This window comes from Marmota monax, unplaced genomic scaffold (assembly GCF_021218885.2).
Source record: "Marmota monax isolate L192 unplaced genomic scaffold, Marmota_monax_Labrador192_F-V1.1 WCK01_AAM20220418_F8-fsc00141, whole genome shotgun sequence".
NCBI classification, from domain to species: Eukaryota; Metazoa; Chordata; class Mammalia; order Rodentia; family Sciuridae; genus Marmota; species Marmota monax.
The window spans coordinates 4,970,029-4,981,459 of record NW_026692981.1 but is presented as its reverse complement, the minus strand read 5'-3'; the positions used below and the strand labels follow the sequence as shown (position 1 = coordinate 4,981,459).

The window sequence follows — 11,431 nt, the reverse complement described above, 5'->3', positions numbered from 1 at the left end:
ACCCACTGTTGAAAACAAACTTAACTACACACAGCCCTGAGATTCATTCACTCCTTTTTCGGTACCCTGCCTCCTCCTTACACCTCCCTTCTTCCCATCCTCTGGCATTTCCTTGGGAGTTTGGATAAGCCTTGCTATTCATAATATTGAATGAAAACAATTGGGATTTTTTTTTTTTCCCCAGTTTTCCAATTACCTTCCCTCTCCTTCTAGCAGGCTGCGGTAGGTTTGAATTTCATTCTCCAGTCAGATCTTAATATCCAGGAGTTGTTGGTATTCAGCGTTCTGGCACTCGGTTTCAGCTCTAATCTGTTGCAGCTGTTCCTTCAGGGAGGTGATCTGGCCCTGAATCTGTGAGAGCTGCACACAGTAGCGACCTTCCGTTTCTGCCAAGGAGGCTTCCAGGGAATGTTTCTGAAAAGAGGATTTTGTTGTTGCTTAATGACCTCGTTGTTCAATTGGCATACTGAAGCTTATCAAATTATTTAATAAGATACTACTGGAGAAAAAGGGAAATGAATAAAATTAGTGTTTTATGTAATGGCAACATTTCAATCTCAGCACTTCATACTGATACTAATAGTTCTTTTCCTCCATTAGCATAGAGTTCCAGTTTTATTTCTGCTTTCTTATCCTCAGCTCTGTGTTTCTATGATAAAATGGAAGTCATGTCTCAAGACTTAACATACCAGGGCCAGTTGGGACTGTAGTTCAATCTCTAGACCTTGAACCGTGCGTCTCAATTCAGTAATTTCGGATTTGTGGCTGGACATTTGTTCAATGTTATCGATTTCTGCAGTCAGTTCCTTGCTCTGGAATTATAAAAACGGGAAAATATGAGAAACCTCGGACATGACAACAGAACTTACATGGGCTTCACTGTGAAGGGTGGTTGACTTACCTTTTCATTGAACCAGGCTTCAGCATCCTTTCTGTTCTTTTCAGCAAGTTGCTCATATTGGCTTCTCATGTTATTCAGAAGTTCAGTCAGATCAACACCTGGGGCAGCATTCATTTCCACATTCACGTCACCAGTAGATACGTTCTGAAGGTCTCTCATTTCCTGTTTGAGGAACAAAAAAAGATTTAATGACTGCACCATGACCACAATGAACCTTTTGAAAAATTGGGGGAAATATAATTTTGTATCACCTCTTCATGGTTCTTCTTCAGGTACTGCAGCTCTTCAGTCAGGCTCTCGATCTGCATCTCCAGATCAGCCTTGGTGAGGGTCAGCTCGTCCAGCACCCTGTGCAGGCCGTTGATGTCGGCCTCCACGCTTTGTCGCAGGGTTACCTCATTCTCATACCTGCAACAAGCATGATACATATATTGGATACAATTCTTAAGAAGGAGTTGTATGTGGAAAAAGACTTTAAAAAATTTAGAGTTGATTTCATGTCCTTGTAATATTTACCATATACTAACTCACATAGGAAGATTAGCAATTACTTTAAATGCATTTTCTTCCTTTAAAGCTTACCAGGAAGGTAATTCTGAAATTGAAACTTTCTCAGATAATTCCAGTTCTGTCACTTTGAATGAATTCAGGAAAATGTAAATGCTACTATGGCATCTAAAGTCACTATTATAAACAATTGATGTATTTGTATTGATAGTATTGCACATTCAATTAGCTTACTTCATTCTGAAGTCATCAGCTGCCAGCCTGGCATTGTCAATCTGAAGCAGGACGTTGGCGTTGTCCGTTGTTAGGTTGAGGATCAGGAGGAACAGTCATTTAAGAAAAGGTCAGATGCCAAATATGGCTTTTATAGTGGCATAGATAAGCTGCATTTTTATGTTGTTCTCTTCCAAAAACTTTTTGTGTGGATTATTTTTAAATATAAAATATTTTAAGCTTACCCACAAACTTAAATTTAAAAACCTATCTTGAAGTTTCTACACTATTCTATTTCTGTGTCATCCCTTTCTGAAAACTAACTATATGTAATCCTATTAATGTATTAGCCTCTTTTATACTTAGTGATTTTTATGTATTTCAACCAACTTTTGACTGGCTCACCCCTGTATTTGTTCCATTTGCTATAAATATTTCTAAATAGATATACTCTGAACTGGTAGGTACAATTCACAGATTCCCTGGAGTTAAGCAATATCCCAATTCCATAAAGGAGACTTCATGGATTTTGCAATGTTGCTATTGAATATGGCTTATTTGTTATCAGTCTTAATAATATTTTTGTTCTTATTCATTTAATATTTTTCAGCTCTTACATTTTTAAATGATCTGGCATATTTAACTGTGGGCTCATTATATGTTCATTAAAATCTAAAATTTCTTGTTAATCTGCATCATGTAAGACAGACAAAACACATGCTGGATGAAGATTGCCATGACCATACCTTCATTCAATTTATCCTTGATGAGACTGGATTTATTTGGAAGCAAGAAAATCACAGTGAACAGCTATATTATACTTAATTTAAGATTCATCTACCCATATTACAGGGATAGAATTAAATTTAAAGTTGGATTTTAAAATGCTCCTTACCTGATTTTTCAGTTCTTCAATGGTTTGGTAGTATTTGCTGTAGTCCCGAGGCTCCCACTGGCTTGAGTTGCCATGCTTTTCATACCACTCCTTGATTTTACCTTCCAGCTCATAGTTTGATTCTTCCAGAGCCCGAACTTTGTCAAGGTAGGAAGCCAGCCGGTCATTCAGATTCTGCATGGTTACTTTTTCATTTCCAGAGAGAAGGCCACCATCTCCTCCAAATCCACCACCAAAGCCTCCTCCATAGCCACCTCCACCAAAGCTGCCCCCACCGAAACTGCCACCTCCAAAGCTGCCTCCTCCATAGCCCCCACTTCCATAGCCCCCACTTCCATAGCCCCCACCAAAGCTGCTGCTTCCGAAGCCTCCACCAAAGCTACCTCCACCATAACCTCCTCCTATTCCTCCAAAGCCATCTGAAGAGCCCCCAAAACAGCCTCCACCAGAGCTCCCACGGCTAAAAGAGCCACCACTGAAGCCCCCTGAGCTATATCCTCCACCAAGGGAGCCTTTGCTGCTTGAAATTCTGAGGGATGATCCTCCTCCACCTCCTCCCCTCCACTGCGGGAGGAAGAGTACTGCTTGCTTGAGCTGTATCGAACAGACATGTTGATGCTGTTGAGCTCAGGGAGTGCCTGCTACCAAGGACAGTGGCAAGCCTTTATATACTGAGAGGGTGTGCCTCTCAGATGTTAGGGTTTGCTTACTTGCATGGTTTTCTTTTTGTCAACTTAGCATCTTTGACTCATGATTGCATAAATTATCTTCAGTAATAACCAATACCAATATGTATGCTTTTGAATATGCCCTAAGAAAAAACAGGAGATTTACTATGTTGAAATTGAAAAATGGGTGGAGTTCAGATGAGCATGTTTCATTATTCTTTTTGTCTTTTGAAGAACATTGGGCAACTATTAAAATCCTTTTTCCTCAGCATTAATTAAGTTTGCACAGAATGTTTGCAAAGTTTTGGGGAAAAAAATTTAGCTACAAAATTATGGTTAAAATAAGATTTAAATAATTTATGCTTTAAACTGTTTTAATTAATTGGAACAACAAGTAGCATGAAGACTACCAGAATCATGCTATAGTAAGAATATCTTGTAAAAACCTTTAACCAACCAAAAAGAAAATAAAAACATATGGAAATAATTTAATTAGCATCCAAGAGTTGCTGCATATAAGAAGTAAAAGCCTAAAAAGCACAATTTAGGAAATTATATGTATGTGTGTTTGTTAGGGAATCTTTTATTTGGAGAGTGAAAATATATTAATATATATTTTTAAATTTTTTTAATTGTACATGGATATAATACCTTTACTTTATTTATTTGTATGTGGTGCTGAGAATCAAACCCAGGGCCTTGCATGTGCTAGGCGAGCACTCTACCACTGAGCCACAACCCCAGCCCATATATTAATATTTTGTCTAAAATATTGGAAGTAAATATTGATTGAGAAATTTAAAATTTAATGATTTCATTGTTTTTAACATTAAAAAATCTGAAATATGTAGGGTAGAAACTGGTCACACCAGAAATGCCAATCAAGTGATTTTAGAGTGGGAAATTTGTATCATGTATCTGCCAACCTGGGGCTGAGTTTCTACTAGGTAGGCAATCAATCAGTCATGCTTATCTAATGCAGCCCTAATAAAATTTCTGCACATGGAGACTTGGGTCAACTTGCTTGGTTGGCAATACTCTCTCTATATAGTCATATATATCAACACTGAGAAGGTACAATATCCTGAGACATTTGGAACCCTCCGTGTCCTTGCCTTACAATAAACTATAACCACGAGTATGATAGCCAAAAAAAATCTGAAATATGACGTAATCCTGGGTTATTTTGTTTCTAAATTCCTCATAATTAAATTTTTTTAATGAAGACTAGCATACAGAAATTCTTAGCACAAGAACCAAAAAAATCTAATCTCAATACTAATTTCTAGTACCTTACAATAAGTTTTGATTGACCAGAAAAAGAGAATTTAGATACGGTAGTTTACAAGTAAATATTTGCTTGCAAAAATATATATCCATGGTAAAGAGTACTTGCTTAAAAAGTTATGAACTATAGTTGTATGTTTCTTAATAAACAAAACATTTTCTTAGGTGTACTGTTTACAGAATCTGGTATAATAACAGTTTGTCTAGTGAAGTATTTAATTGAAACTTTATTAATGCATGATATGAAATTTTGTAATGCTTTTTGTGATACTATAATGTAAAATACTCTGGAACAAACTGCTGAGGATAGAGATGGTGGTTATCATCTGTAATTTGTATCTCAGGAAGCTAAAGCTGATAGAGGTGATGATTTTTTTCCTAAAGGCATGTAATAGATGGTTGAACTGATTATAAGTTTGGTTCCTTGACTTTGACTTTCTTAGTATATCAATGTGTATATGTATTCTCAGTTGTGGTGTATTTGGTCTGATAATACTGAATGTCTCTAATTCTTACCATGAACTTCTCCCCATGGAAACAAAATAAAACAGGAATAACTTTGAGAAGCTTGAAGATATTGAAAGAATAGGGATTTGGCACTCATTATTATATTGAGAATTGCCTTTTTAAATTAAATTTATAGCTGTATCTTCAAGTTTATGATCTAAAGAAATAGTTTCTGCAGGGAAAGGGAATGTGGTTGAGAGCATTAATGAAGAGTTGATTGTTAGAGTGGAGATTACTACCCAACAAATTGCAACTCCTCCAACTTGTTGGTACATGGTGCAGGTGGAATTTAAGCTGAGCGTTGGGAAGGATAAGTGGGGTTTTTCAATGTGTGCAACATAATTGAGAGAACTGTTCTGGGAAGTGGGGACTGTGAATATGCCAAGCTGGTAGAGACTCCAAATGGACCAGTTTGGCTGGAACAGATTGTTCATATTCGTCAATGTATTCATTCCTTCAACAGGTTTTATTGAGCACATGCAATTTGACCTGGGTTTACATAGGTGACTAAGATATAGTTCTTGCTCCTTGAGGAGTTCATAGTCAACCTGGAGAGGCAAACAAACATACATATGAATCAGGGATAATAATACAGAGTCATCTAGGCTACATCTGAGGCATGGGTAGGGGGCTGAGGGAATGCAGAATGGCATTCCATCAATCTGGTGAAAGGAGACAGGCAGGGAAAGGAGGTGTACACTTGATGGATTCTATGTCCTCCTTCTCTTCAAAGTAGGAATAATAACTTTTGCTTAGCCTATAGAGTTATACTGGGGATCAAATGAGTTTAATTAATATAAAACATTTAAAACAGTGGTTGTCATACATAGAATAAGAGCTTAATAAATGGTTTTGTTCTCATTATTACTTTTACTGTAATCTCTGTTTCTTAGAGTCTGACCACTGTCCAATCCACAGTCAGCCTGCAAAATATGAATGAATGAAAGGATAGAGTTGGAAGTTGGAAAATGGCCAGTGAGGAGGAAAACATGGCTTTGCAGGAGAGTAAGGGCCAGGGGAAGCTGTTGAGTCTGACTGCTATGTAATGAACTACACCATCCGTTTTTCACTGGATGATACTTTAATTTCTGACTTCATTCTTTTTTTCCTGCACCCACCAAGTCACCATTTTTTGTTGCTTTGGCCATATCGGATGTATTTCTTTCTTTCTCTAATATCACTGCAAACCCCTAATCCGGCTTTCACCACTTCTCTCAGGATTACTTCACCAGCTTCTGAAGTATTTTTTTTTTTTTTTTTTGGCTCATCACTATGTCAGTTAAGTTCTATCCTGTTCACTGTGGCATGATTAGTAATGTTCTTAAAAAAGTATTGTCATCACTTCACCAGCATTCTCAAGCCTCTGTGGATGGATTAAGTCTTTTCTATAATGTTGCTTGCTCGTCCAACCTCATGCCCCTGCGGTAAGGGTGGTAGAGTGGAAGGAGTGCTGCATTCTCCTCAGGAGGTGATTATGTGGCCTTGAGCAAGACACTCAGCCTTTCTGTGTCTCAGTTTATTGTCCCATAAAATATGGATAATACTAATATTAAATATTAAAATATATATGATGATAATAAATAATTATAATCTGTGATCCAAGGGAAAATGTTAGCATTTCCTTAAAAAAACCCTTTAATTATAAGCAGACCTTTCTTTTCGCTCTGGACCAAGACATTATGCTTTGTTCCATTTAGGACCTTTGTTGCTCTTGGTGAGGAGTGCCTTTTTTACCTTTCGCTGGCTTATTCAAATCATTCTACCTGAGCTTCAAACTCAAGCTTAAATGTCATCTCCTTCATGAGATTTCTCACCATTAGTCTACTTCATGGCCATCTCTTTCTTCCCATTTCCTGTGTTGTACATCTGATTATTTTATAATGTTATAATACTCTGGCTTCATTATTGTTCCTAATGCAACATGGTACTTAACTTCTTCCATAGAAGGGAGGGTGCCTTATAGTCTTCCTGTACTGCTGGGTACTCAGTGTTTTCTGAATATTTTCATATCACTTTATGCCTTTTCCCACTTTTTTCTTCACCTTTATTTTGTTCTCTCAACTTTTGTCCTATATATTTTGCTATTGCCAAAAATTTAAACAAAGACTGGTTGGAGACAACTAACTTAATTTTGCTTTGAAAGAAATGATGCTTTTAGAATTGAGGATATTGTGTAAAAATGCTAAGAAATCTAAGATTCTACATAGGAATTTTGAGATAGCTTAAAGAATATAAAATATATACCTAGAATAAATGTACTTTATATATGTAATGTTTCGTAAAGAAAACATTTTGACTTTCACTTTTTCTTCTTCATTAATGGTTATTTTTTTGGCCATGAAGTTACTGAGATGATCTTGAGGCTAGTAAACCATTAAAATCTGTGGTTCTAATCTAAAATTTGATTTTCATATATTAGGAGAATAGAAAGTTCCGGTTGGGTTTCTGGTTAGCTAGCCTATAAGTATGATGTAATTTAAGGATTAAATATAACACGACTTAACTTTTAAACTTCGTTGACCTGTCATAGGTTTCTGTTTTTGGTTAAGTTCATTCTGTGAAAGACAATTTCTCAATACAAATAACCTGCATTAGGAGAAGTTATTGATATAGAATAGAAAGCAGAAATATAATACTCTTTTTAGTTTTCATATAAGATAGTAAAAACTGAAAGTACTAAACCAACCAACCAATCAAACTCTACAGACCCCAGTGTTAAATATTGAAATTAAACATTGTCAAAAATTCAGTGGCTATTTCTCCTGCCTCATAAATTTAAAAAAATTCCTTTAGGTCCAGTTGTGTTTTTCATCCAAATCAATAATTTCACGGATGGCTGCGTGTGGACCATTGGCACGTTTGGATATAACTTCTTGTTAAGTTTTAGCTAGGGAGTTTGGGCCAATCTAAATAGAATGGAGAAAATTTTAGATTAGAAATGGTGCACACTGAGGTTAAAGTTCATAGAGAAAGTAATAATCCCCTACTCTGATGACTTTAAGTGAATATATGTGAGATATATATATACATTTAAGGGAAAAGTCTTATGAAGTTAAATTAATGTCTTAATTTTATTGTTTAGAGATTTTAAAAAATGCTTCATAACAAATGAAACTCCTTCTTTGAATCACTTTGGGAGAGGTTGGAATTGCAGAGGAAAAGATTTAAATAATTATTTAAATGTAACATATGGTAAAGGGGAAATTTATCATAATCTTTTTGGCTCCTCAGGGCTGATGGTTGATAATGCCCAAAGACCATTTAATTTTTTTGGATTACACAAATTTGCAGATAACATTGCAAAGTTAGTTCTAAGATTGAGTTTATAGAGCTATTCAGACTTTTTTATGATCCAGGGCCTGTGCTAAGCATTTACCTGCATTTTTCTCATTAAATCCTGATATCAGCTTTATGAGGTAGCTTTTTAAAACAGTTATTAAAGTAAGTGATTTGCCCCAAATTATTCTATAAAGGGGCTCCACTGGGATTTGAACACAGGTATATCTTCTGAGCCTTTGCTTTATTTAGTACAATGACTCTTTCGAAGTAACCTGATATTGTATTTTCCAGCATTGTGACTTAGAAAATTATTAAGTACATAAGGGATTTTATTTCCCTTTTCAGAGTGGACAAGCTTTCTTTATTATCATTGTTTTGTGATTAAAAACACTCTAATATAAAAAGAAAAAGAACTAATGAGACTAGATTTCCTGCCCTTGAAGAGGTTAGGCATGTAGGTCTTGCCTGTACCCAGCCTAGACTCTGCCCCAACTTCCTGAGGGTTCCTTTTGCTTGGATTTCTGGAGGTTCCTAACTTTGTCAGGATTGTCCTTAGTCCCAGCATCGTCATTAAAATAAATCACAGCAATTAGCCCCATGCATAACTGCTCTGTTAATCCTTTTATGCAACTGGCTTTTCCAGGTGCTGGTAATACCAGTTATGGAGATTAATCCCTTTTCATCAGGTTTTTACTCTAAGTCCTAGGGAATACAATGGTGAACTCATGATATATGTCTGAATTAATTCAATAGGTTCTATTGCTTTGGAATTCTCCAACTTCCATATTCAAAAGCTATCAAACTTTTTTGTGTCTTTCACAGATATTATCAATATTTCCCATATTGATCATTTTGGTTAAATGTGGAGCTAAGTAGAATTTTCTGGTCTTAAAACGTAGATAAATAAGTGAATATTTATAGAGTTATAAGATGTTAGGCTTTTTAAATTAATTAATTGGCTAGTTAATTGAAAATTTTTTTCAAGAATGAAGACCCCACAGTCTATATTGGGATGGATTGTTACATTCTATCACATTGATACCACCAAGGTGCTCTAAGCAGAAGAATAGCATGAATAACAAGAACTTTCATTACTAATGTTTATTTAACATTTGTTGTGCCAAAAATTGTGTTAAGGGCTTTATGTACATTTTCTCATGTAACCCACTTTATTCTGTAAACCAGATACTATCCCTTGTATACAGAGGAGGGAATTAACACTTAATAGTGGTTATAGGGTATACACAGAGTAAGACAACTAATAAGTTAGTAGCCAAGCCAGAATTCACACCAGATTGTCTGTCTCTAGATCTTACATTCTTTACCATGATCTTTCACTGATGGATATTTAATTAGACTTGGATTTGTGGTTTTAAAGGCCGTCCAGAAATGCAAATAACAGTGGTATGGGTGGAATCTGTTATTATAGCAGGTCTGTTTTAGTATAGGCTGACATTTTCTATGTATAAATGAACTAAATGGAATTTTAAGGTAAAAATTTAAAGAATGTTTTTCTTTGTTGAGCTTATTTTTATGTGCCCTTCAATCTTATGGGACTCTCACTGGCCCTGGTTTTAATAAATGTCATGCATGCCTCATGATCAGAGGTCCTTTCAGGTGCAGTATCCGAGCATGCATTGATCCTAGATATCTATGCAGACTTGAAACTGGATAGAGTTGCTTTTGGACAAGATGGTAAAGCTGATAGTTTGTCACTGGTGTCTCCAACTCTATTTTTTCTTCCTCTTCTCTAGGTTGAACTATGTCTGCATTTCTTGGAGCTATGACTTTTTGTCTTTAACTTCTTTTTTTCTCTGTCTAGGGAGGATATATGATATTGTTCATCCATACTAATAGAAACGTAACCACCGTATGTTGTTTCGAGAACCTTGGTATTTGCATTTTGAGTTTTCCTTTTAATTGTGAAATGAGAGATTGTTCCTTATGTTAGGAATTTCAGTTCTTGGTAAGAAAAAGGAGAGAAATTATTTTGGGCATAAATCTGCTGAAATTACACTTGGCCCACTTAAAAAGCCATCCTTAAACAAAAATGTAATTTAGTTTTTTTATTATTATTTATAATGCATGTGGTGGAGTACACTGAAGAAAAGGTACAAGTATCTCACGTTTACCCTCTTTTTACTCTATAGTCAGATACTTTCTGCTTCACTATCCACAGCTCAAGAGTTCTGTTCCTGTAGTCTCCTCAGCATTTTAGGAAGTTGCCTCCTCTTCAGAATTTCCCCCCTCCCTCCCCCTCCTTTCTTTCCTTCCTTCCTTCCCCTCCCTCCCTCCCTCCCTCCCTTCCTTCCTTCCTTCCTTTCTTTATTTTTGGTATGGAGCATTGAACCTAGGATTGCTTCACCACTGAACTACATTCCAGCCCTGCAGCACCCATTTAAAAAAAAAAAACATTTTGAGACAGGTTCTCACTGAGTTGCTTAAGGTCTTGCTAAGTTCCTGAGGTTAGCCTCAAAATTGAAATCTTCCTGCCTCAGCCCCCTGAGTTGCTGGGATTAAAGGTGTGCACCACCACACTTAGCTCTCTGAAAGCTTTTGAGGATGTTATCCCTGATCAACTCCGCCCTAGGTGCTCAATTCATTTGTTTGTGCCTTTTATTGGTAAGGGGAAGACTTCCTCAGTGGGTCCCCTCTTTGGGATCGATCTGTCTCTCTTGAAAATATTTCACCTTTTGTCTCCATGACTCGATTTTCCATCTACTTTTGTCTTTTGGCTGACTCCTCATTCCCCTCTTTTTCTTATTTGAGGTCCTTTTTGTGTTGTGTTCCCAGATAGCCATTTTGTTCCTCAGTAGCTTCCCCTTTCCTTCAATGCTTTGCCATCCCCTGGCCTCTCTTTTCTTCTCACCCATCATACCCTTCCTTTCCTTCTCCTTCTCATCTACTCCACTCCATCCCATATTAATCAAAGGCCCATTCTTTGCCTTTGAGACTCCGACAAGGTGGGCTTCAGGTTGGAGTTGGAGATGTGCTGGGGAAATGCCCCAGTTACACAGCTGATGGGAAGGCATAAACCCTGCTGTGTTCCAGGGACATGGTGACGAAGGACCCAAACTAAATGCATCAAGACGCAGCTGACCTACATTTAAGACCTTGAAATAAGTGATAGATACCCTATGTTTGGAGAAGAGAGGAGCCTGCGGGGCTGGCTGG

General features: G+C 36.7%; 1 protein-coding gene across 1 annotated transcript; it reads right to left on the bottom strand.

Moving 5' to 3' along the window:
- Window positions 1–177: 177 nt before the first annotated feature.
- On the bottom strand, window positions 178–3,639 carry LOC124097925 (keratin, type I cytoskeletal 10-like). The gene is given in 7 exon segments (XM_046452511.2): window positions 178–414; window positions 690–812; window positions 902–1,063; window positions 1,153–1,309; window positions 1,643–1,726; window positions 2,518–3,076; window positions 3,079–3,639. Coding segments are annotated over 7 exon segments (1,356 nt in total). The 5' UTR covers window positions 3,128–3,639; the 3' UTR covers window positions 178–192.
- Window positions 3,640–11,431: the final 7,792 nt, after the last annotated feature.